The 27,036-nt window shown below is 45.8% G+C and overlaps 2 protein-coding genes and 1 long non-coding RNA gene across 12 annotated transcripts in view; 2 read left to right on the top strand and 1 right to left on the bottom strand.

The window, feature by feature from the left end:
- The window catches only part of LOC108352691 (uncharacterized), a 56,321-nt gene that overhangs the window by 12,319 nt on the left and 16,966 nt on the right, over positions 1-27,036 (bottom strand). Inside the window, exon 1 of one of the 3 annotated variants that reach the window (XR_005493086.2) lies at positions 970-1,240. The exons of the other annotated variants lie outside the window; for them this stretch is intronic. This is a non-coding gene — a long non-coding RNA (uncharacterized LOC108352691). Of the gene's footprint in view, positions 1-969; positions 1,241-27,036 lie in introns of those variants that run through there. 3 annotated transcript variants of the gene reach the window in all.
- On the top strand, positions 10-3,417 carry Lpcat2b (lysophosphatidylcholine acyltransferase 2b). Its single transcript, NM_001025631.1, has 2 exons — positions 10-391; positions 1,655-3,417. Exon 2 carries the CDS (start codon positions 1,763-1,765, stop codon positions 3,314-3,316), a length of 1,554 nt encoding a protein of 517 aa, NP_001020802.1. The 5' UTR covers positions 10-391; positions 1,655-1,762; the 3' UTR covers positions 3,317-3,417.
- Btbd8 (BTB domain containing 8) overlaps positions 3,774-27,036 on the top strand; it is a 73,022-nt gene continuing 49,759 nt past the window's right edge. For 3 of the 8 annotated variants that reach the window (XM_006250597.5, XM_063272796.1, XM_039092623.2), the window contains exons 1-3: positions 7,601-7,902; positions 14,649-14,843; positions 19,502-19,698. In XM_006250597.5, coding sequence (XP_006250659.2) covers positions 7,754-7,902; positions 14,649-14,843; positions 19,502-19,698 — 541 coding nt within the window. In that variant the 5' untranslated portion in view covers positions 7,601-7,753. Of the gene's footprint in view, positions 3,927-7,599; positions 7,903-12,538; positions 12,555-14,648; positions 14,844-19,501; positions 19,699-27,036 lie in introns of those variants that run through there. The other 5 variants (XM_039092624.2, XM_039092627.2, XM_039092625.2 and 2 more) reach the window with 4 other exon arrangements.

The following is a 27,036-nucleotide window of genomic DNA, read 5'->3' as shown; positions in this document are numbered from 1 at the left end:
AAAGGAGAGGACCAAACTAAGGATGTGAGAGCAAGTTTTAACCTGTAACTTCTGCCGATTCCCCCTTTCATAATGTCGGCACCTGGAAGTGACCTTCCACTGAGACCACACCCTGCTTATCAAGCTTTGGTGACCATAGTGCTTCCTGGACGGCTAACTTGATACAAGTCAACAGATGTGAACTTGGGGACCAAAACAGTCACTTTCACTCTGGGGAAAGGGATTCAGAGTACCAATTAGTAAACACGGCAGGAATCCTTGGTGCAGCATGATCCAGATTACGAGTGCTTCCAGATCTTGAAGACAGCCTAGTTCACACTATAACTGGGCTCTGCGACTTCCCAAGGACAGCAGATAAGAAGGGACTCATCCTGGAGACCATGATGACACAGTAAATTAGATCTTATTTTAGTCATTTTTGGTTTTTTTTTTTTTTAGTTTAGAGTGTTGACATGTTCATGTAGACTAATCTTAACGATATAAACACCACCTGCCATAGTTGACTCTGCCCTATTAGAATTAATGTGCCCTAATTTTTTCTTTTTAAATGATTGATTTTGTGAGGGGTGGATTTCATTATGGCGTCTCACACAAAGATGTGCTCTCTTCTCATTCCTCCTCCTCCTCCTCAGCTACTCTCTCCCGCCCTTCCCTACAAACTTCTTCTCCTCTCCAGTCAGAGCCTGTTGTTGTAAAAATATTTAAAAAAAAAAAAAAAGATAGTCTTTTACCTTGCTGGGTCCGCACGCGGTGCCCCAAGATATCTGCTAGATATCTTGGCAGAAACACATCCCAGCCGCACACTTTCCTACACTCAAACCCTCACATAAAAGAACACACAACACAATAATCTTAGATCCAACTGATAAGATATAATTGCCCACTTAAACATACAAAGCCCGGTACCATCCATCCCTTAGGAACATTGATAACAACCTGTAAATACACAGAGCAGAATCTTAACATCACCTGCCATGGCTTCTCACGCTCTCCTCTCCTGTCTCTTTCCTTTCTCTTCTCATCTCCTCCTCTTCCTTCAAACTTCTCTCCTGCCCATCCTTCCTTCTCCTCCAATGACAGGCCTCCTTCTATCCTGTACCTGCCCCTCACCTGTATTTTACAAATTCAATGGGGAGAAGGTTCTGATGAAGTCACCTGATTCCTGAGTATGTAACTAGGCAGCTGTCCTTGGGGCAGTGGAATTAGCATCAAAATACAGATAACTTCCGGGCAAACCACAACAAGAGCCTATAACCCTCTCTTCCCCACCTCTTCCTCTCTCAAAATCTATTCCTCCATAAATTTCTATGTACATAAAAGCTCATAAAACAGACTCTTAAGGTGTCCTTCCTTACACTTCTTGGCATAAAGAGAATGAAATCAGCAATCTGTATGACAGTGGACAAACTTCACTCGTTAGCTCTCACAGCAGTCCACAGCAAACCTTACTGGCATTGTCACTTAAGTTTGAAAGTTGCAATTGATATTAATCCATTCAAATTCGCATCTCCTTAGTAAGTACACATGAGTAATATAATACCATAAATTGCTATGTGAAAATTTGCTAACCATATATGACCAAAAACAACAGCACACCATGATTGGTCTCGATGAGATTCTAATTCTCCTGTGGATTTTCCCCCCAATTTTAAAGGTAGAGCATCATTTCCTATTAACCAACAATTCGCTGTAAGTGTGCTAATTACATGCAAATGAAATAGCTGCGGAGAAAGGAAGAGACAGACGCTGAGAAGCAGACTTCATGGCTCATCAAACCCAACGCAGAGATACCGCAGACACTATGACGGAGGTGGAGGTGTGGGACAGCAGGACTGCACAGGAGGTGAATAAGTCTTTATATCCGCCGGCAGTGACCAACCCCTTCACTCACCACACGCAGCTGAGTGCTTGGCAGTTGGCCTGCAGCATCTTCCTGGGGACTGTGCTGGTACCCGTGCGGGTGTCCTGCATTGTCTTCCTCTTCCTCCTCCTCTGGCCAGTGGCCCTACTCTCCACCATTAACTTGCCTATTCAACCTACCGAACCCGTGAAGAGTTGGAGGAAACATTTGATAAAGCCGGTCTTCATATTCTTGCTCCGTTTGGCGTTCTTTTGTGCCGGGTTCCTAATTAAGGTCAAAGGGAAAAAGGCCACCAGAGAGGAGGCCCCCATCTTCGTCGTCGCACCACACTCCACCTTCTTTGATGCCATCGCCGTTATTGTGGCGGGGCTCCCTTCAGTGGTCTCTGATACCCAGCACGTGCGCATCCCATTGGTTGGGCAATGCATCCTTTTAACTCAGCCTGTGCTTGTGCGACGAGAAGACCCGAATTCTAGAAAGACTACCCGGAATGAGATCCTCTCGCGGGTGAAATCTAAAATGAAGTGGCCACAGATTCTGATTTTTCCAGAAGGATTGTGCACCAACCGCTCCTGTCTTGTCACTTTTAAACTAGGAGCCTTCTCCCCAGGTGTCCCTGTGCAACCCGTACTGCTTAGGTACCCCAACACCCTGGACACCGTGACCTGGACGTGGCATGGGTTCTCGGGCTTCCAGGTATGTATGCTCACCCTGAGTCAGCCCTTCACTAGAATGGAAGTTGAGTTCATGCCTGTTTACATCCCAAATGAAGACGAAAAGAAAGACCCCATCCTTTTTGCCAACACAGTCCGAATCAACATGGCAAACGCTTTGAAGCTGCCGGTAACGGATCACAGTTTCGAAGATTGCAAACTGATGATCTCTGCTGGTGCCCTTCGGCTACCCATGGAAGCTGGCCTGGTGGAATTCACAAAAATCAGTCAGAAATTGAAATTAGATTGGGACAACATCCACACGCACTTGGACAAGTACGCTTCGGTTGCAGTCTCCTCCAAAGGAGGCAAGATTGGGATCGAAGAGTTCTCAAGATACTTAAAACTCCCCATTTCAGAGCCCCTGAGACAGCTTTTCTCCCTCTTTGATAGGAATCAGGACGGCACCATAGACTTCCGAGAGTATGTGATAGGTCTAACCGTCCTGTGCAACCCAGCCAACACAGAGAAGATTCTGCAAATGTCATTTAAGCTTTTTGATCTCGACGAGGATGGTTATATAACAGAACAGGAGCTGACAACCATGCTCCGGGCAGCTTTCGGAGTGCCAGACCTAGATGTCTCCACACTCTTCCAGCAGATGGCTGGCAAGGATTCAGCTCAGGTTTCCTACAGGACTTTTAGGAGGTTTGCCCTGAAGCATCCAGCATACGCCAAGCTATTTCACTCATACATAGACCTCCAGGCGGCCTATATATACTCATTACCGGGAGAGGTATAAATGTTTCCCTAATATCGAGGTGTTCGAGGAGTCCTTGGAAACAGGGAAAGAACTTTTAGGTGGAAATGACGAACTAAATAAAGATTATCCTTTGAGGAAAAGCTCAGTGGTTTTTACTCTAAGTAGCATGGATACCGTCTTGGAAAAAGCAGCTTGGGGAGGAAAGGGGCTTGAGGAAAGCCAGGTGGAGCACTCAAGCAGAAGCAGAGAGAGGAACCATGGAGGGGTGCTGCTTGCTGGCTTGCTCCCCACGGTTCACTCAGCATATTTTCTTATACAACCCAGGACCTTGCCCAGGGAAGGCACCATTCACAGTGGGCAATGAATATTCAAGAAAAGGTACCACAGTCTGGTCCACAGGCTGGTCTGATGGAGATAATTCTTCAGTTGTGGTCCTCTCTTCTCAAATGGCCCTACCTGGTTCGTGTCATGTGGACAGAAACTGACCAACAGAGATACTATATTTAAAATATGCTTGAGGAATTATGATACCTTTCCCTTCCTTAAGGTTCATTGGGCACAATGGCATATGCCTGTGGCCCCATCCACCCAGAGAATAAGAAGCACAAACATGGCCTTCAACCCAGCAAACAGACTCAGACTTAAAAAGGTTTGTGGCTTTAATTTATCAATTAATAAACTGTACTCCGACGAGGGGACCCTGATTTCCCAGGTATCATTTAACGGCTCTCTACTGGGACTCCCTAGGATTCCTGGCAGCATTCCTTCCTTGCTTTTTAATTCTTTAATTGAGAGAAAACATGTTTAGAAGGCATCAAATGATTCTATACTGCACTATAGAGATGTCTGCTCAACCATGATTGGTGCTGCTCTGTTCACAGTAGCTAGGAAGTGGACTGAGCCTATACGTCCATCGTCGGACGAATGGATAGTGGAAATGTGTTACATATACATGTAAACGGGCATGGCTAAGAAACCTCTGACACGTCCACTCCATGGCCAAGGGGAACGTTTTTTATTGTGGTTAGGGGAGAGAGAACAAGCAGAGACACCGGGAGAAGTGGGGGCAGAGGGGAAACCATGCTTTTTATAGAGAATGGATGGGTATCCCGGAGGAGGGAAGCCTGTGAGTTGGAAGCCAGCCCAGTGGAGGAAGAGAGGTTATGCAGGGATGAGTAGGGCCCAGAGGCTAGTATAGACACTGAAATTTATACCAGGTACCTGTGGATAGGGAACTGTAGGAACCTAGAAGCAAGCATGGCTTTTGACACTCTGGATGTCACTATGTGTCACTTCTACCAGAGACAAAGGAAACGACTCCTTTTCTGGCAAACAAGAATTCTGATTCACAACTTCCTGAGAAATATTTAATCTAAGTGACAGAAATATTTCTACGGACCAGCTTGAGCTGAGCTGAGACTCAATTTTGGACCAACTCAGGGGCCTGCCCTTTTAGGGTGCTTTAGGGTACCCTTTGGACCTGACAATACATAATGGAAATTTATTTAGCTGTAAAGAAAAAAATGAAATAATGTAATTTGCATGTACGTGTGTGGAATTGGGAAAAAGGCATACAGAGGCAACTCAGCTGCAGAAATAAGAACACTTTATAAATTGATCGCATGGCATGGTTAAGGGAAAGATTTTTATTGCAGAAACGTGGGAGAGAACAGCCAGAGGCATCTGGAAGAGTCTAGAGCAGAGAGGAAGTGGTAGACTGAACATGAGCAGCAGGCTGAGAGAGGCAGGGACAGAGCATAGATAGATAGATAGATAGATAGATAGATAGATAGATAGATAGATAGATAGGTAGGTAGATAGATAGATAATAGCAGGAGAGCAGAGGGAGGGAAGGAAGGAAAGAAGGGAGTGAGGGAAGGAGGGGAGAGAGCATAGCTGAAATAGCAGGGTTATGAGGAGAATGAGGTAAGTCTGTGAGCTGGAGACATTTACTGTTGTAGAGGAGGTAAGAAGGGCAGCGTGCTAACATAAACTCTGAAATACTTGTGATACTTGTGATAATGAGGGAGCCTGGAGGCCTGCATGAACTTTAGTACGCTAACCCATATCATAGATAGCTCCTTTGGTGGAAGGGAATTGGCTTCACAAGTTCCTGAGGAATGCTGGATTTTCGTCTAGCCATCAGAATTTGGAGAGATTTGGACCCGACACACTGCACAATTTGCATTAAGACACACTGCACAATTTGCATTAATAAAAGCAGACCCCAGCTTGGAGTCTTTAGAGTCACATATTCGACTCAGAATGCCTATAAAAGCCTTACAACTGAAGAAGGACTATTGGGGTGAGGAAGTCCTCAAAAAAAAAAAAAGGTAGATAACTTAATAGTAGTTGTGATATGAAACCAGATTGGGCAGGGGAGTTAAGCAGGCTTGAAAGCAGGGAGCTGTGAACAGTGAGAGCGTTAACCCTCAGGTTTTCATACTCAAAATCGTTTATTCCTCAAGCTAAGCTCTAGGGTAAAAGGAAATGAGCTTTAGATTTGTAAAGATAGCTTAGCCAGGGATTCCACTGCACGCAAGGCTGCACCTGATAACCAGAACCCAGCGGCATCACTTAATCAGACACAGGCCTAGAATCCCATGACGCCAGTAGACAGTGTATAAACAGAGACTGAGAACAACACTCTGTTCTGCATTTCTGGAGAGATGTCACTTTGATCTGCCTTGTGGCTGGAAAGTCTCTCCCAGGATCCTCACCCTCAAATCAAAGACTACTGTTCGAGTAGTCTGAGACAGGCTGACTCCATGACAGGCTTCAAATTAGCAGTCCAGGAGACTAGGCCTAAGAACTGGGCAAGGCAAGTCAGTTACTAGAAAAACCCCAGGCTTCAGGCAGCTAGTCAGAAACTGCCCTGTCCTCAGAAGCTGACCAGCCACTGTAAGCCCTGGACCCTTGGTCAGTGGTACTTGCTTTGAGACACCCCTACCCCGCCCCCCCCGCCCCCCACCTTCCGAGTAAGACACCGATACTCAGATAGATGCAAAACCAAGGTTTCTTTTCCTGTGTGTCAGGGTTGACCTTTAATTAGTCGCTTAAGGCGAGTGACTAGAAAGCAACAGGAATGGCTATTGCAAGCAGTTTTTTTTTTTTTTTTTTTTTTTTTTTTGGTTCTTTTTTTTCGGTTCTTTTTTTTCGGAGCTGGGGACCGAACCCAGAGCCTTGCGCTTCCTAGGTAAGCGCTCTACCACTGAGCTAAATCCCCAGCCCCTATTGCAAGCAGTTTTTATACTTTTTTTTTCCTTTTCTTTTTTTCGGAGCTGGGGACCGAACCCAGGGCCTTGGCGCTTGCTAGGCAAGCGCTCTACCACTGAGCTAAATCCCCAACCCAGTTTTTATACTTTTTAAGGCACAGGTTCTATCAGCAAGGTTACAGTTCAAACTTACTGGCTAAGCATACTGACCTTTAAATCTATTGGCTAGCAAGCAACAGTCAGTACATTATAAGAATTTTCTACTTAAGAATATTCCTGTGAGTGGAGAATGGAACCTGGCCTAGCCTAGACTCAAAGTGGGAAGCTGGAACCTGGTCTATCCTTGCCCGAGGCTGGTGGGTATAAGGCTGGTGAAAACCCCTAGGGCCCTTCACCACCTGGCCTGAAGCAAGGGCAATGGGGTCAGCAACAGTTTCCACTCCCCATTCCCTGGTAACAGAATGTCCTTAGAGATGGAGGAAGATGAAGGTCACCTACCCCAGAGTCCCCGGATGTGTTTTAAATCAGGCCTGCAAGTTTACTTGATTGTCTGTCTTGGCAATGGGAGACCCCAGAATGCTGAATTTCTACAGAATAAAAGACTCTTTTCAGCGAATCATGGACCCTCACATAACCTTCAGCTAAGATACATCACCTAATTAAGCAGCCTTGGGGAGATGGCCTTAGGACCATAGGAATTTAAGAGTGTGAATCTTGTGTGATGACCCTCCCTCAGCATACTAAAATATAACTTGTGCTATATCAACTAAGCCTATTTACGTCCTTGCTCACGACATTAATGCTCACTACTGGAAAACTCTGGTGACACCTCCCCTCCCCTAATCTTTCATAGATAAAGAGGGCAGGGGATGCAGACACTCCAGGAAGAACAGATACAAACGCTACTCGCATTGATTTCAAGTCACTCCTCCATAACACTCATTAAACGGTTGACTAACCCCAACCAGTAAGAAGAAAGAACAGATTAAAGCTCTGGGATCTTCCCTTCAGGGAGATTAGGAGGGCGGCAGGAAGCCCATGTAAACAGAGCCAGTGCGCCTGCGCCGCAGCGCCGGTCACGTGGCTGTGGACTTTTTATTCCTAGGCACCGGGTTCCCGGTCCGCTGAATTTAGGGACCGGCTGCAAACTAGGTGGGACGGGAACTTTCCTTCCGGGGAGGACTCCGGGGCCGGCTGCTGGGTTCGGGAACGCCCCCGTCCGGGTCCCGCGCGGCCTGGCACCCGGGCTCTTGAGCCTGATATGGCCCACTGTGGAGCAGGCGGCGCGGCCCCGGCGGGCCTTCCGAGGTCCCCGGGGCTTGGCAGGAAGGGGCTGCCCAGGAAGGGGTCCGGGGAGCGGCGCCGGCTGAAGGCGGTGGTGTCGGAGCAGCTCAGCCGCGACGTGCTCAGGTAGGAGGCGGGAGCAGCTCTGCTCACTCCCTCCCCGCCTCGCTCTGGTTCTGAGGCAGGCGCCTGAGAGTGCTCGCTGGGCGCCTCCCTCGCCTGGAGGCTCTGCGGGTTCCAAGGAACCAGTCTCACCGCACTCAGAAGGAAGACAACAATTAGACCTACACAATGCATAGCAACCAGTTTTTCTAAGACACACTGGCAGTGGCTGTTGCTGAGTTCCGCCTGTGTCCAGACCCTGAAACGCATACCATGCCTTTAAAAAGTTGTAAGAAAAGTGATTCAATTAGGACAACGAGCGTTTACTTGAAATGAAAGACAGAACACTGTGCCTCTAAGGAGGCAGCTCAGGGTCACAGCTACCGTTAAGTCCTGGTCTGCCATTAAGTCCCCTATGCTCTTAGCAGGGAAAGCATAATTCTGACAGGCGGGTAAGATGAACCCGGCCACCAACTAGTGAGGGAAAACCATACTGGTGTAGTGAAAATAAATCTGGCAGTATCTCTGCCGTGCAAACACCCCATCCACCCGAGTGATCAGACTTGGAGGCTCCTGTCTCTGTTTAAATTGTTCAAAGTGCAGACGGGCTGGAAATCGATTTAAGGATGGTAGCGTATATAAAAATGCATCTGTGTAAGTTATGTGTGTATAAGTTAGTAAAAATATATTCATGGCCAGCGCTTCCTTAGGCATTAATTAGCCATACCTAGACTTGTGATAAGTGTGGGAGTGATTTCTTACTGGGAATGCATATTATTTCTATAATAGTGTAGGTGAAAAGAACCAAACTCAGGTCCTCTGCAAGAGCGGTATCTGCTGCTAACCCCCAAATCATTTCTCTGACTCTCTTATTGTACAAAACTTTCTTTTGCTTATTTGGGTTTTGTTGTTTTGGGTTTTTTTTGTTTGTTTGTTTTTTGTTTTTTGGTTTTTTTTTTTTCGGAGCTGGGGACCGAACCCAGGGCCTTGCGCTTGCTAGGCAAGCGCTCTACCACTGAGCTAAATCCCCAACCCCATTGTTTTGTTTGTTTGTTTGTTTGTTTGTTTGTTTTTTGTGTTTTCTCAATGTAGCCCTGGCTGTCCTGGAACTCACTCTGTAGACTAGGATCACGGGTCAGCCTGCCTCTGCCAGTCATTAGGGGCATAAACCACCACACTTGGCTTTATTCTATAAATCTTTTTTTTTCTTTTTTCTTTTTTTTTTTTTTTTCGGAGCTGGAGACCGAACCCAGGGCCTTGCGCTTGCTAGGCAAGTGCTCTACCACTGAGCTAAATCCCCAACCCCTATTCTATAAATCTTACTGTGAACAACTATGGAAATTTGGGGATCTTCACATTGGGCTCATGAGTTTATTGGAAAAACCGAGGTTCTCTTCTTCATAGTCTTCAGAGTTTCGTTAATAAAATAATTTAAAAGCAGACTCAATAGGCAAGCTACATATCTTGGCAGCTGCCTGGAAGCATGGGGAAGAGAAAGCTATGCCTTTATATTAGGGCCTGAGAAAACTGGTAGGCTCCCCAGGAGAGGACAGGTGGTGCGTGACACGTGAGGTATTTCCAAAGAACAGTGAGAAAGTCCGTAGTGTGTGGGCCAGTGTCTAAAAGAAAAGGATAGAAAAAAGGAAAAGAAAAACTTATTCTTCGAGTTAGGACTCAGAAAAGAGGGCGGGTTTCTGCTGTTAGAGGAGATCTTGCCAGGGATGACTTCTTAAACACAGTTCATAACCAATTGAAAGTATTTATTCCTATTGGCTGGGACCTACGTGTAGCCCCAAGTATTTAGAGGAAGGGGCTTTTAAAGTTACTTCCCGTGTATTGTGCAGCCTCAGGGGGAGTTTTGCACAGTAGGCAGTTTAACAAAAAAAGCTAAATTGGCTGGAATCTCTGGACCTTGGATTCCTACGATAGAGTAGGATAGTTTTTCTTGGGATTCTCTGTCAAGGAGACCAAACTCTAGTTAAACCTGAGATGGCCTCAGCAAGAATACAAAATGGAGGAGCCTCTGCACTGTCTTGCTCTGTCACAGTATCATCATGCATCATCCTGCAAGTGGCTGCACTGAAGGATGGGCTTCTGGGGAGGGAAAGTATATTATCTCATTAATATCCCTTCTCGGGGTGTGCACTCTTCGAGGCACCACTTGCTATCTGGATTATCATACAATTTCTCTGTAGAAGTTACCTTGCTTAACTAGCACATGAAGTCAACTTCGGCTTGGAATACAAACCAGCTCAGATGAGATTAAAGTATTGGGATATTTGGTTAAAAAAAAAAAAAGCCAAGGTCATATAGATAGATTTGACTCTGTCCTGGTTAGTTTTATGTCAACCCAGCACAAGCTAGAATCATAGAGACTCAGTCGAGAAAATGCCTCCCTAAGATCCAGCCGTAAACATTTCCTTAATTAGTGAGTGATGGGGGAGGGCCCAGCCCATTATGGGTGGTGCCACCCCGGGCTGGTGGTCTCTATAAGAAAGGCTAAGCAAGCCAGCAAGCAGCTTCCCTCCATGGCCTCTGCGTCAGCTCCTGCCTGTAGGTTCCTGTCCTGGTTGAGCTCCTGTGCTCACTGCTTTTTAATTCATGGAACTGAGTGAAATAAACCCCCTTTCCTCCCCAAGTTGCTTTGGTCATAGCGTTTCATCACAGCAATAGTAGTCCCGACAGTTGTTTTATCTGGAAGATATTTGTGGTTATGGCAGACAGAATGACAGCCTGTGAGGGTGGATAGGTTAAAACTGTAGATTTTAATAAGGCATTCTCTCTCTAAAAAAAACAGTAGAATTAACATCTAGATCTTGATTTTGGGAGAAGAGAAATCAGAAACAAAGTCAGGTAAGAGATTTATGGCAGCCGAGGACTACATGGTGACAGTGGAAATGGAAAAGTTAGAGCGCGGTCGAGTGAATATATGTGGGCCAGCTGAGACAGGGAAGAACAGGAAATGGCTCCAAATCTTAGGACAGTTGAAAGGAAATACATAATGACTATTGGGAGGCGGTGTCCTGAAGACAACTGGACTCACATCTGAAGGATGAGCTGAAGAGAGCTCGGATGAGCAAGAACAGAAGGCATTGCCAGCACCCAGGTCCCATCCAGACCGAAGATTGTTCACCTCACCTCCCACATCCACCACCCCACTTACCACCTACATGTGTTTCCATTTCCTCCTCTGTCCCCACTGACCCCACCAGGCTCAGGCTCTGGCATCATCTGTTTGTACTGTAAGGTGTTTGTCCTTCTCACCTCAAGTCCCACTCTCTCACTCTACCCAGCCAATGGCCGATAGCTAAAAGACCAACATGCCCGGGTCTGTTTGTTGACTCTCCTCTTACAGGATCTGCGTAAGTTCTTTACCTCTCATTCACCTTCTTGTCTACAACAGCAGAGTCAGGTACCAGGATGTGGCATTTGCCTTTAAAGGCCCTTGCTCTGTACCACACCCGAAGCCCCCGTGGGTCAGTTGGTACTTGGTTGTGAGGAGCAAACCTGGGATTCCTCCCTTTCTCTTTGTTTTTCTAACCAATGCTAAACCGTCTTTAAAGATTATATTTAATAAGCATATCTTTTCATTTGTTTTTTTTTTTTACTTACTCACTTTACATCCCGCTCACTGCCCCCCTTCCCGGTCACCCCCTCCCACAGTCCTTCCCCCATCTGCCACCCTTCTCTGAGCTGATAGGGGCCCTCTGCAATGGCCCACACTGGCACTTCAAGTCTCTGCAAGGCTAGGTGCTTCCAATCCCACTAAGGCCAGACAAGGCAGCCCAGCTAGTAGAACATATCCCGCATGTAGGCAACAGCTTTGGGGGTAGCCTCTGCTCCAGTTGTTCGGAGCCCACATGAAGACCAAGCCTGAACATCTGTTACATACGTGTGGCAGCCTAGGTCCAGCTCATGTATGCTATTTGGTTGGTGGTTCAGATTCTGAGAGCCCCAAGATCCAGGTTAGTTGACTCTTGGTCTTCCTGTGGAGTTTCTATCCCTTTTGGGGCCCACAATTCTCCTTCCTATCCTTCCTTAAGAGTCCCTAAGCTCCATGACCTCTTTGGCAATGGGTGTCTGAATCTGTCTGAGTCAGCTGCTGGGTAGAGCCTCTCAGAGGACAACTTGCTCCTGTCTGGTCACCCAACATAGCTTATAGTCTTGTGTGGTGCCTGTTTGGGGTAGTTGGAGGTCAGGGTCAGGGACTGTATTTGCTGTTGAAAGTACCATGCCTTTTAATTTTCAAACCTGTCTTTCTCTACTGTGCTTAAAACTCGTGGGGACAAGCATTATGTTTTAGCATTTTGCAACACCAGGCCTTTGCAACAGTCTGCTTTTTCTCTAGCTTTTACTATTGGGTGAGCCAGTAAACATTCCTTAATGTTTAAGATTTTTAGCTTAAAGAAAATGCAAGATACACTTGCACCTGATACAAGTGGTTTTATAAAATCAAATATTTCTCTCTGTCTCTGTCTCTGACACGCACGCACGCACGCACGCACGCACGCACGCACGCACGCACGCACGCACGCACGCACGCACGCAGGATTGCTGTTCGGCTACTCCTAGATCTACTTCTGCTGTTTTGAAGCAGTCTAATGTAAATCAGGTGGGCCCTGCTAAAAGAGGCCTGGCATAAGCTCCAAGTCCTGATTCTCCAGCTTCAGTCTCTGGTGTGTCTGGAATTCCAGGCGTGTAGGGTTTAAACCCAGGGCCTCTGATATGCAGGCTGTACCCACAGCTGGCATTCAGTCCAAATGTTTCTTACTCACTTTAGAAACGGTAGTGGGGTCAGCAGAGAAGCTGGGTGGAAGAAAGGACAAATTGGGTGTATAATTTGAGTTTTCAGCAAAATTTTGAGAAAACAACACACTTTTGTTGTTAAGTTTTGAGTAAGTTTGATATAGTACAGTATTATATGCATTCCATTTTATGGTAGGTAATGTACCTAATGTATAATTAGAAATGTATGGCAGGTATGTATGTCAGGAGAAAATAGCCAGGTTTCATGCTGTCTGTTATGGAGTAGACTTGTAACATATTTATGCGGAGAAGAAGTTTCTTCTATAAAGTTACCTGAATGTCAGATTTTTCTTCTCCTGGGAACTTGCCACATTAGAAGATTCGGGCCTTGAGCTGGGCATTGGTGGTGCACACCTTTGATCCCAGCACTAAGGAGGCAGAGGTGGGTGGATCTGTGAGTTCCAGGACAGCCAGGGCTACACAGAGAAATCTCAATAAAACAATAAGACAAAAAGACTGACCTCAGCGTGAACCTCTAGAGTAGGAAGTCTGTGTCCACACGGTGAGCGGTGGGGCTCAGCATAACTCTGTAACTCTAAGTAAGTTACCTACAACTTTAATATCGTTACCTTCCAAAACAATCCAAACAAACAAACAAACAACTGGCCAAGCCAAAATGTGTTTGTAAGGCTTCAAAAGCTTGTGCTCTCCGAAGCATTTGTTTTCCTCAGCATCAAATGGATCCGTGGACAGGCAGATACTCTGAGTACTAATGGCACATTGCCTTTGCCCTTTGGGAGTTCATTGTCTAGTGGGGAGAGATGCATAGAAACAGTAATGAGGCAATGACAGACATCCGGGAATAGAGGCACGGACCGCGTGTGATGTGATTCGAGGAGCCATTAGCTTGCCCTGAGGGAGTCTGTAACGGACGACTTTACCGGTACATGATCCTCCCGGTACATGGGCATGATTGCCGATTATATCCAGCAATACAGAAATCCTCTGAGAATCCACACTGTGATGATACTGGTGATTTGGCGTAGTGAAATAAAGTGTTTTAAGTAGGTAGAGAGCAGAAACACATAGTATGAAGAAGTGAGTGAATAGATTATGAACTTTTCTGTCATTTTCTATTTTTCAGTTTATATAAACATGTAATCAGTGGGCTTTGCCATAACTATGTATATACACTAGGGACAGACTCCTGAGTCTGTCGCTTTGAATAATAGATTAGAACATAATTAATTCTATTGGGTGGGAATGGGAAAGGGCCAAAAAAATTTTTATGACATTCTTGACATCCAAGGCTGCATTTTAGACTTGGCCATTAACAAAACAAAGATACTCCTTTTTGTGTCTGGTTTGCTGGTGTTGACTTTTTATAGTTTTGGTTCAATTTTAGTATGATTTTTGAACAATCAGTTCATTAATAGAACTCAAGAAGTTACATTTTAAAGGAAAATCAATGTGTGTAGCTGTCTTACGTACGATTTCTATGGCTGCAGTGGAACGCCATGAGCAAAGAGCGAGCTGGGGAGGGAAGGGCTTATCTGACTCACACTTCCACACTGTAGCTCATCACTGAAGGAAACCAGGACAGGAACTCACACAGGGCAGGAGCCTGAAGGCAGGAGCTGATGCAGAGGCCATGGAGGGTGCTGCTTACTGGCTTACACCCCATGGCTTGCTCGGCTTGCTCTCTAACAGAGCCCAGGACCACAGCCCAGAGATGGCTCCACCCACAGTGGGCTGGGCCCTCCCCTGTCAATCTTAAGGAGTCATCGTCTCAATTGAGGTTCCTTCTTTGAGATGACTCTAGTGTGTGTCAAGCTGACATCAAACTATCCAGGACAGTGCAGAAAATACGTTTTATTACTAGAATTAAGAAAATATTTTGAATGTTTTTACTTCTTTCGTGAAATGTTCTTTGTTTTGATTTCACTTCTCAGTCTGTAAGTTGTTTTAAACCTGTTACCTACTTTTAGCATCACTAATCCAACTGTAACCCTTTTCCCTAACAGGCTTTTAAGGGAAGAGATGCACACAGACATGGTTCTTTCTGTCAGTGGCTCGCTGTTCAAAGTGCACAGGGCAGTCTTGTTAGCCAGAGCCCCTGGCTTTCACTCCCACATCACTGGACACACGTCAAGGGGCCTAACAGATGAGCTCATTCCTGTGGACAGCGTTGAAGCTTCGGAATTTAAAGCGTTTTTACAGTAAGTGCCTCATCTGGATTCCTCTTACGTCCGAATATGACAGACAGTTGACTTTTAAATGTGTGTGCATATTCTCATTATGCACATAACTGATACAATCTAAACATTTAAATGGTTTTGTTAAATTAGCCACATCCAGCTGTGGCTTATTTGCCTGTGATTCAGCGTCAGAAGGCTGAGGCAGGAGGATCACAAGTTTGACGCCAGTCTGGATTGCACACAAAGACTCTGTCATTCGATCATTCGTTCATTCATTCACCCGGGCCTGTCTCAGATGAATGAACGAGTGAGTAAGAAGAGTTGACCCTGGTAGAGCCACAGCTCAGTGCTCAAAGGCATGCGAAGCACAGCCAGGCTCTGGGCTTCAGTACCAGAAAGCAAAGGGGAAAGGAGAACCAGTCCTGAGGGAGGTTTCCTTTTCTCTCCCCCTGCCCTCTCCCTCTCCTTCTCTTCCCTTCCCCTTCTCCTCCTCCCCTTCTCTCTCTCCCCTCCCCCCAGCTCTCCTGCGCTCACCAAGGACCAGCTTTGCTGTGGTTCTCTCCTTCTACCATGTGGCCTCCAGATGCCAGTCAGGTTCTCGGGCTTGATGGTGGCCACCTTGTCCCCCGGGCCATGTGGCTGCTGGCCCTTCATTTTAAGCTCTAACAATTGCTAGAGTTTTTGTTGGTTTGTTTGTTTCTAAGGTGAAGCACCTGTACTTTAGATACATTGTAACTATAATTTAGTAAATTTATTTAGTTATTTATTTTTGGCTAACTTATTATTGGGTTCTAATATCAATTTTAAAATGCATGCCTTTGCCCTAGTGCAGCAGAGTTGTGGTGAGGGCAGGCATTACCAAAAAATGGTAACCAAAGTTACCATTTTTAACTCTGAACTTGTACTGACTACTTTAATTTTAATCCAGGAACTTGGTGCTCTGGGAAGGGATTATATCCAGAGACCTTTTAGGTCTCTATTATCTCCCAGAATTCAGACACCTCCTGGATTACAGTGTTACCTGTCTGGAATGTAGTCATGCCCTTAGTGCATACCTTTAATCTCTAGCAGTGGAAGTAAGGTTAGTTTGGAGAAGGAAGCAGACATGTTTGAAAGTGATGTCTAACTGAGGGACAGATAAAATGATGAATCAGAGAAAGATTTGACAGAATGAGTCAGAGAGAGGATGTGCTCAGCTCACACAAGAGTAGCATGGGTAAGAGAGGCTACTAGAGAGAGGCTGGGGGTGGGGGTGGACAAAGAAACAGAGAGAGACAGACAGAGAGAATGGTGTGTGTGTATAGCGGTTTTACCAGGGCAGTTGTACAGAGGCTGCAGAGAGAACAAGCTAGACACAGGTGAAGACAGAATGAGCCAGGGAATGAGAAGGAGCCAGGAGATCAGAACAGATTGCCACGGTTAGCATGAGGCCAAGCGGAGCAGTTCAGTGAGAGGCCAAGAGAAGCTGCATTTACTTAGTCATCTTGGAAGATTAGGTTGTCCAGGGGCTCTAAGCTTCCAGGCCTAGACTGGAAAGAAACACTCTGGGCTCAGCCCAAGCTGTGCAAGGTACAGCTCTTATCCCATCATCTGAGACACCGAATCACAGAGATAAAGGTGACATTTACAAGGAAGGACGAAGAAGGGAAAGGCCTGAGGGTAGCTGGAGCTTACACAGTAGGGAAACAGAGAAATTACATTAATATTAACTTTTATTTACATCATTAAAAGTGGCAGGGAAGGGAGCTGGAGGTGGCTTAGTGGTTTAGAGCACTTGTTATTCATGCAGAGGAAGTGGGTTCAAGTCTAAGCATACACATGGTGGCTCACAACCATCCTAACTGGCTCCAGGGGATCAGCACCCTCTTCTGACTTCCATAAGCACCAGGCACGCACATGGTATACAGACAAAACTTCATACATTCAAAAGAACATAGCTGAATAGACTTTAAAAGGGATAGAGAACAGGCAGGCTGTGGTGGCACACCTTTAATCCCAGGACTGTGGGGCAGAGGCAGGTAGGTCGTTGTGAGTTCCAGGCCAGTCTGGGTCTGCAAAATGAGTTCTAGGATGACTCCGTATGTGGTGTGTGTGTGTGTGTGTGTGTGTGTGTGTGTGTGTGTGTGTGTGTGTAGGAAGCTCTGCACTTGGGGAGCGGGGATGGAGGGAGACATCTGCCTTCCACTGTGCATAGTCCTGCTGTGTGACTGCTCTCAGCTTCAGTTTTCTCAGCTGGGATAAGGAAGTCAGAGCAGCTGGCTTTGTGCTTTATCCCCTGACCACACTGTGTCAGTGGAAGTCGTGCAAGCCCCTTGGACTTGGGCTGCCCGGTGCTGTGAGCTTCATGAGCTTCTGCTGCTGCTCTCGTATAGAATGTGTTTATGCCCTGCTGCCTCTGTTCGGCTTTTAGTAGATTACATTGGAATTTTTCCTTAACATAAAGCTTAAAGGGCATTTATAATAGAAAACATTGACTTAGATTTTTTTCTTTTCATTTATATTTATTTTATTTTGAGGCAGAGAGTCACCATGTAGCCATGGCTGGCCTGGAACTTATTATGTAGATCAGGTTGGACTCAAACTCACAGAGATCCGTCTGTCTCTGACTCCCAAGTACTGATTTAAAGACATGCACTACCCCAGCTGGTCTGATTTAGACTTTTTAAAGAAGAAATTTGATAAAATAGCATTTTGAAGTTTTGTGACATGAAATCCAATCATCTGTAAGTTGCTTTACTTTGCCTATGAAGCTCCTAAAACTCTTCGGTGCTCCAGACTTTGCAGTCAGTGGAGTGGCATGCAGTCTTGTATAAAACAGAGTTCTCTCTACATGACTAGCCTGTTGTTTGAAAACCGGGCTTGTGCATCCCCTCAAGATTAAAGTTTACCTTAAGATTGTAAAGTAATATTCGATTTTTAAAGAGTTAGTTTATTTATAGAGAGGCGATGCTGCTAAGTTGCCTAGTCTGTCTATGAGCTCTTGGGCTCAGGTGGTCCTCTTGCCTGAGGTTACACAGATGCCACTCAGCTGTAGCCACGTATCCTCAGAAAAATATTTCTGAGATCATCATTGCAACATCTAGCCACGTATTCTTGGTGCTTTGGTGTCTGGAGTCTCACTGAGTTCTTACTGTGTCAGAGGAGACACTGCCCCTTCCAGGGCTACCTGATTCCTAGATGCAGCCTCTGACTTGCCTGTGAGCACCTCATTGGTTTGCAAACCAGCCAGTCCGCAGTCCGTGTACACAGCAACCTCCATTTTCTCGCTACACAGCAGGCCAGGTAGCAGATGGCAGGAGATCAGCCCTTACTCATCTGCCCGCCCACACGAATTCCTAATCCTGCTCAGGTGCTACCTCATCCCGCTCACTCCTCCCACAGAAACCACGAACAAGGCTTTTGTTTGTGCTTTCTCATCTTCCTCCCTCCTGTCCAGCTCTGGCTTTCCCAGATGGCCCTGTGCGGCATGCATGTGAGAGAGCGTGTGTGTGTGTGTGTGCGCATGCGCCTGGGCCTGGCGGGGCAGAGGAGCCGCACGTGTTTCCCGCTAGCTCGCCACCTCATCTTTTGGGACAAAGTTCCTAACTCAGTCAGAAGCTTGCCAGTCAGGCTAGGCTGGCTCCCTAGCACACTCCCAGGATGCGACTGTCTCCATCCCCAGTAGGTTATTGGAGGGTGTACCCATGCCAGCTTTTTACGTGTGTTCTGGGAATCTGAACTCAGATCCTCGTGCTTGTGCAGAAAGTGCTCTGACCCACTGAGCCAGCTCCCCAGCCCCTCTACTCTTAAATCCTTTAAGTTCTGCACTCGGTCTCACTTACAAATTATAGCCATGCCAACAAGATCCACTCTAAATCCATGACCATCAAGGAGGCACCAAGTGCTAAGCGTCAGCCTCATAAGCTGTCCTTCATTCTGTCTGCACAGTGCATAATACTGACTTTCTCTTGTCTAGCCACTCTCAATTTCCTGAAGTAAATCTTCACTGGTTGTGTTGTATAATCCTGTTTATACGTTGCTGGGCTCAGTTTTCTATCCTTTGTGGAGGTGTTTTCCTTCTTTTCCTTCCTTTCCGTTTTCTTTCCTTCTTTTCTTTGAGACAGAGTATCTCTCTGCAGTCCAGGCTGCACTGGAGCTTGCTGTGTAGACCAGGCTATGTAGGCAGAGATCCTCCCCAGAGATGGGAAGGCGTGCTGCGCTGTGCCCAGCTGAGGATGTTTCCTTGTACCAATCATGAGCAGTGGCTTGTTTTTTCCTGTCTTATGGTACCTGTGTCTGCTTTTACCCAGAACATTGGGTGTGAGAATGAGCTGGGACATATTCCTCTTCGACTTCTTGGAATAAAAATTGTGGGAGATTTAATTCTCTAAGAACAGTAAGAGTCACCAACAAAGCCATCTAGTCCTGGTTTTTTGTTTGTTTGTTTTTGTTTTGCTTGCAGGGCCTTGTGCATGTTAAGCAAGTGCTACATCCCCAACACTACATACCCTGGATGTGGTGTTACACAGCCGTAACCTAGCATGTGAGAGAGGGAGGCAAGAAGAGCGGAAGTTCAAAAGTCACTGTAGGGTAGCGAGTTCAAAACCAGCATGGGATACAGGAGAGCCTGACTCAGTAAAAGACAAATTTAAAAAAAAAAAACCTTTATTTTAATTAATATTTTATATTTTGTCTTTTAGGATTGTGTATTCATCAAACAAAAGTGTAAAAAACTATGAAGAGGAAATTCTTCAAAAAATGCAAGTGGGAAACGTAATGCCAGAAAAGGGGCTGGACGTCAGCTTCCTGCAGTGTAGAACTTCATCTGACTGCTTTCTTGGGAAACACGAAATCCCAGCGGATGTTACCAGTGGAGGTGACAGTTTTATTTCCAAGGGTGAGACGTCTATTGGACTTCCATACAACTGTATAGCCATAATCTTAGATATATTCTGTGATAGAGAAGAGCATGCTGTGGACGGCTCTGCCAGGTCCTGCTTGTTTGAAGGAGCCTAGAGAAAGGAAAGCACTTCTGTGGTCGCCGTCCTGTTTCCCTGAGTAATTATCGCAAATAGATTTACATGTAATTCTTTGTCTTTCCAACTACTTCAGCCTCAATATCGCTGCTTCCATTTAATCTCCCAATAAGAAGAGAAGTTTTAGCAAACAGAGAGCTAGTTCTAACATAGCACATATATTCCTTAAACCACCAGGAAACTCAGGAAACACAAAAGTTGCCATAGCATGAAAACTTTGTCTTGAGGCATTTAAAAAAGACTATAACCTTCTAAAAATGATAATCAGTTTTACTGGTTAATAAATTGTTCATAATGTTCATTGTACGTACACACTACAGTGTGTGTGGTATTGCATCTTGAAAATGACTGTTTTCATGTGGAGATAGGTGTCAGAATGCTTACAGATTGAAAGTTAATTATTAATTGAAGGAAACAGAGGTGAATTAGATATGCAGACATCCCAACAGGAACCCGAGGCCTTTGGATCAGAGAGTAGACCTTATATTATTCATGGACCACCTTGGTGCCATTTAATTGCCTTTAAATCCATGAGACACTGTAGTGAGGCCTCCTGCTACCCTGCCTGTGCAGTGAAGTTGCACCACAGAAAAAAACAGCAATACCCCCACCAAATTTAGAAGTGCTGAGAATTTATGCACAGGTAATATCTTATTACCAGGGTTTCATGAGGAGTAGCAGCCAGACTGGTTGAATCTCAGTTAGAATTTGTTCTTATTATTTTTGTAATACCTGCCTATGAGTACGTGAGTAGTCAGTCTTGATTTTGAAGGGGGCGTGCTCGAGTGTGTAATCTCACTTAGACGTTCAAAACCCGAAGAAGCAGTTACAACTGAACTTGTTGTTTTACACCCAGAGATTATAAGGGACAAAAGCCGCACAGAAGAGTGGACAAGTTAGGCTGATAGCTAGTTGTCCTGCTGAGAGAGAGCTCTGCCAAGGCCGCACAGAAGTGCTTTACCGCGGCCGGTGAACCTCTGTGGAGAAGGCTCATTTACTGCTCACCCGCTTTCTCCATTGTGTCAGGAAAACCCCATAATCCCCTACACTGAGTTACAGTCCCGTTAATTACTTGATGTTTTCCCCAAAGACGTGTGCTCTGCCACTGTGTCTTCTGTACCAGCTCCTTACTCCTGAGATGCCATTCCAGCCATTTTTCACAGCTTTTCATTGAGGACCTATTTGTGTCCCATTTAAAGGAGACAGTGGTCCTGCCCTGAGATAGCTGGAGACAGTCAGGTGGGCGTGTACAGGCTGTTCAGAGAATACAGATAGAGCACACACGACCTGAACCTACTCTTCTCGAGGAAGCTGCACGGTGCAGGCAACTTCTTTTGCTGTTGTTTTGTTTTATTTTAGTTTACACTGTTAAGTAGTCTAACGCTGAGTGTATCCCATCCTGTTCACCAGGTTGCCTGGCCTTGAACTCACTCTGAAGCCCATGCAAGCCTTATGGTTGCCGTCTTCCTGCCTTAGCAGGAATTACTGGCCTATGCAAGCCTGCACCACCAGGCTCTGCGGGAATACACTTTGTTTGAATCCCAAAGAAAAACAAATCAGTGCAGCAAAACCACCTAAGGGAAGGACAGTCCAGGACTGCCTGCCTGGAAGCAGGGGAAAGTGGGACGTGGGGTTATTTATTTATAATGGGAACAGGGAGAGTTAGGGTACAGGCAGGATGCAATTAGAGGCTGAGCTTGTGAGAGTCGTACAAAAAGGGTAACTGTTTGTCCAAAGCAGAGGAGTTTCCAGAGAGTGAAAGGCCTGCTGGAAATGTATTTATATCTCGTTATTCACGGAGGACTGGTTCCAGGGCCTTCTCTCACCCAGGACACCAAAGCCTATTGGTGCTTACGTCCCTACATGAAGAGCATAGGTTTATGGACTGTTTCCACATCTCCTGCATGCTTATATCTCTAGGCCACTGAGAGTACCTAACATAGTGTAAGTAGTTCTTACACTGGGCTGTCGAGGGAGTTTGACAAGAGAGCTTGTTTAGCTCCCATGTTACCATGCTGTCCTCAACTGTAAAGCAGGCTACTATGAGTGTGTGGATGAGTGCAGAGACATTGAAGATCTGTGGAATGGCTTGGAGGCTTCGTTTGCAGGGGATCAGGGCACTGCTTATTTCACACATCCAAGTGTTCTGTTGAAACATTTCTGGGTTCTGGTATTTGTTTGTTCCTGTGTATGTGTTTGCATGTGTGCATGTGTGCAGAAGAAGCCAGAAGAGGGTGTCAGATCCACTGGGTTAGAAGAGGTTGTGAACTGCCTGACATGGTGCTGGGAACTGAGCCCTGGTCTTCTGGAGAAGCCACCAGTGCTCTCCTCTGCAAGTATTTTTAAATTGCTTTGTTTTCTTCCTTGTTCCTTTCTTTGGGAGATGGGTATGTTTGTTTGTTTTGGTGATGGTGGTACTAGAGAGTGAGCCCAGGACCTTTCTTCTCTGTGAGTTTTATGTTTATGTCTGTGTATTGGCAGGGGTGCCAGGGAACGAGTGGGGACCTTGCTTGTGTAGGCAGGGGTGCTGCTGTTGAGCTGTGCCCTGCACTGCCCAGAGGCTGGGGTAAGTTAGTCTTTCTGGAAATTACGGTCTCAAGGTTATCAGGGGCAGCACCCTAATATGCCTGTTAGCCTAAAGTAGGCGTTGTCCTTAAGGACTCATTTATGAACAACAAAGATACTTCGCTGGGGAAATCCTGAGAGCTTTAGCAGCTCTGCCAGGACCCAGGGAGACTGGGACAGCGTGTATGTTTTCGTTACCCACTGCTGCAGTATCTTCACGTTCAGTCCCATTGGAGCACACCGGTGAACATCGTGATAGAGTAACCCATCAAGTTGACTCGCTTTCCTTTTGATATGTTCTAGATTTTTTCATTTGTGTCAAGTATTTTTTTTCATATTTCCTATTGTATTATGTGGTTTAAATTTTTTGAAGGAATTGTAGAGGCGGCCTGCCTCTTCCATCGCCTGATGCCTAGCTCTTCAGATGGACATGCAGCACTTAGTGCATTGTTCAGTGACTACTTAGTGCATTGTTCAGTGACTACTTAGTGCATTAGTCGGTGACTACTTAGTGCATTGTTCAGTGACTACTTAGTGCATTAGTCGGTGACTACATTGTGCATTAGTCAGTGACTACTTTAGTGCATTAGTCGGTGACTACTTAGTGCATTAGTCGGTGACTACTTCTTGCATTGTTCAGTGACTACTTAGTGCATTGTTCAGTGACTACTTAGTGCATTGTTCAGTGACTACTTAGTGCATTGTTCAGTGACTACTTAGTGCATTGTTCAGTGACTACTTAGTGCATTGTTCAGTGAGTACTTAGTACATTAGTCAGTGACTACTTAGTGCATTGTTCAGTGACTACTTAGTGCATTGTTCAGTGACTACTTAGTGCATTAGTCAGTGACTACTTAGTGCATTAGTCGGTGACTACTCAGGAGATGCTGAGGCGCTGTTCTAGGTCTGGCTGAAATGCATCACTGGCTCCTCGTCCTTGATCACAGAACTCATGGTGGGGCAGGATCGAAGCCAGCATGGGAAAGAGGTGGAGATGTCACCTAAATGAGAGAGCATCTGGGAAGGACAGTGATGGGATCTGAACCCGGGCCCTAGGAGAGCAGCAAGTGCTCTTGGCCATTTAGCAGTCTCTCCTGCCCTTGGGGGGTTGAACTGACTAGATTGTGCTGTGGATGATCTGTTGAAAGTTGGCAGTGGGGATCAAGTTGGATTCTGATGGAGCAGCTGATGTGCTGAGTGTTGCTGGATGACAAGCTCTTCAGAGAGGGTCCCACAATTCTTCCACTGTAGTTTGTACTGAGTGGATTGATTAGTAGAAATCTGTCAAGTAATTAGCTTCCTCAGATATGGTTTGTTAAAAGATAATTTTAAGAACAAGTAAACTTAGCCGAGTTTAGTTGAACAAGGAACAATTGGTGAATCAGACAGCACTCAGAAGCAAACTGGGCAGTTCTCAGAGATAAAGTTCTCAGAGATGAGAAAGGGGGGCCCGGCAAGCTAGCCTGAGAGCAGCTAACACAAGCTAGCCTGAGAGCAGCTAACACAAGCTAGCCTGAGAGCAGCTAACACAAGCTAGCCTGAGAGCAGCTAACACAAGCTAGCCTGAGAGCAGCTAACACAAGCTAGCCTGAGAGTAGCTAACACAAGCTAGCCTGAGAGTAGCTAACACAAGCTAGCCTGAGAGCAGCTAACACAAGCTAGCCTGAGAGCAGCTAACACAAGCTAACACAAGCTAGCCTGAGAGCAGCTAACACAAGCTAGCCTGAGAGCAGCTAACACAAGCTAACACAAGCTAGCCTGAGAGCAGCTAACAGAAAGTTGCCTTCAGAAGTCTTTCTTAGGAGAAGGTGCTGAGCATGGCCGTCACTGTCAGGCCTTCAGGCAGGAAAGCATCAAAACCAGAAGCAAAATAAACAGGCCCAAAACAAAGAGGCTTCTCTCTAAAGCCAGAGAGGGTTTCATGAAAGGAATAGTGTCAAGCAGGAGTGAAAGAGGCACTGTGGCAGGCCAGGGGCAGAGAAGACAGCTTTCAGAGAGATACCATGAACAAAGGAAATATCAGACTGTGAGTTTTTAGGAGCTGGTGGGAGCTGTGTATTTTGGGGTGTAATAGCCTAATGTGACAAAAGACAGAGGAACCAGGCACCATGGATTGGGCTGTCAGCCACTGTGTCAGTTAGTCTTCAGTTGCTGTGGTAAAATAGCCTGGCAAATAGTTTATTTCAGATTTACTTGGCATACAACCCCTCATGTGGGGAGACAAGGCAGAGGACCTAATGCCAGCCTCTTAGGCAGCAGAGTGAGACATCTCTTCTGCACACAGGACGTGAGGCCAGGCTATGCAACCTCGGAGCCTGCTGCCTGATGTACTTCTTCCCGCAAGGCCCCCTCCTAAAGGTTCCATGACATTCTCAGCACACCAACTGGGACCAGGTGTTCAAATGCATGGGGCTGTGGTGGGGTAGAGGAATGTGACACTCATTTCATACTCAAACCACAACAGCTGGGTACTGGGTAGAGCGCAGCACACCAGGCTTTTCGGTTTCTTACCCAGGGAAAGAGCTGCAGGGACAGACCCGTGACCTAACAACTGGCTACAGCTACACCTTACCTTCTTTGGATCTAGTCTGGTCGGTTGGCTGCTTGTGGTTGGGTTAGGTTTGGCTCCATTACTAAACACACACACTTCTAAGTTACGTTTTACTTGCCAAGGGAGGTGGCAGTTTGTGGTGTGGGACCTGAAAGTATGGAAGTAGTCTTGGGTCACTCTTGATTTAGTACAGGGTAACACACACTATGATACACCAGTGACAGATATCAGATCTGTGACGTATGATATAAAATTTATTTTACTCTCATTAGTTATTTTTATTATATATATTTTAATTTATTATTATATTTTACTTTTACCTGAATGGTGAATCTTTGGAAGAAGTTTTACAAATACTTATTTCTCTGTACATCTTCTTGATATTGTAGTGCTGACGTCACAGTAAATGCTTTCACATTTTTCTGTTGATTTCTGTTGAGTTTCTATTCGCCTACATGTCATGCTAGCCATAGGTTCTTGAAGGGGTCACAGGAAAATGTCCGAGATGATCAGTTCGTTACGAGACAAGATGGGAGAATGGTGCTAGAGAAATGGCCCAGTGGCTAAGAATACCTGATGCAGAGGAGCAGAATCATTTTCCAGCACCCACACCTTGTGGTTCACAACCACCAGCAGCTCCCGATCCCGATGACCCCCGACACACGTACACACACACACACACACACACACACACACACACACACAAACACACACTACACACACTACACATACTACACACACAACACACACTACACATACTACACACACACACTCACACAGACACACTACACATACACACTCACACACACAGTACACATACACACACACTACACATACACACACACACTACACATACTACACACACACACAAACACACACACTCACACACACTACACATACTGCAATACACACTCACACACACATACACTACATATACACACTCACACACACACTACATATACACACTCACACACACACTACATACACAAACACATACACACACACTACACACACTATACATACTACACATACACACTCACACACACACACTACATATACACACTCACACACACCACACATACACACACACCACACATACACACACACTACACATACACACACACTACACATACACACACTACACATACACACACACACACACACTACAGATACTACACATACACAGACACACACTACACATACTACACACACACTCACACACACACACTACACATACACACTCACACACACACACTACACATACACACTCACACACATACTACACATACACACACACTACACATACACACACACTACACATACACACTCACACACACACACTACATATACACACATACACACACACTACACATACACACACTACACACACACACTACACACACATACACACTCACACACACACTACATATACACACATACACACACACTACACATACACACACACTACACATACACACACACTCACACACACACTACATACACACACACACACACACACACACACACAGATTCACTTAGGCTCCTGGTCTGGAGGTCTTCACTTTTCCTCTGTGACTTTGGCACACACAGTGGACTGAGTAGAAGAGCACATTGGGCAGAACAAACTGCTCACCTCCTGGCAGAAGCAGAAGAGGAAGAGGAGGGCTGAGGTGCTGATCAGTTGGCAGAGGGATGCATGCAAGAAGTCTAGTGCCACATAGACCAGACCTGGTGACACAGTCCTGTAATCCTAGCAGATGGGAAGTTAGGAGCAGGAGAGTCATGAGTGAATGCGTTTATACATGTATGTATATATGTATGTATATATTTATGTAGGTAGTTTGAGGCAGGGTCTGACAGTTCAAGTGGTGAATGCACCTCCCACTCGTGGCCACCCTGTCAGCGGCCACACTGTCTCTAGGCCCTTTTCAGACGGACTCTGGAGGCCAGGCAGTGGCCAAGCTAGGGCTTCAGAGGCAAGGAGCGGAGTGTTAGAAAGGAACCATCTCTTGCTAATTCAGTTAGTCATGAAGTTCGTTCTCGATATATAGTATTGACATATTTAAATATAGCTATATTTCAA

The sequence above is a fragment of the Rattus norvegicus genome, chromosome 14 (genome assembly GCF_036323735.1).
Source record: "Rattus norvegicus strain BN/NHsdMcwi chromosome 14, GRCr8, whole genome shotgun sequence".
NCBI classification, from domain to species: Eukaryota; Metazoa; Chordata; class Mammalia; order Rodentia; family Muridae; genus Rattus; species Rattus norvegicus.
This window is presented reverse-complemented; position numbering and strand designations above follow the sequence as displayed.

Bases quoted from the DNA above. Each gene is read 5' to 3' on its own strand.
- Lpcat2b (NM_001025631.1), top strand. From the start codon at position 1,763: ATGGCTCATCAAACCCAACGCAGAGATACCGCAGACACTATGACGGAG.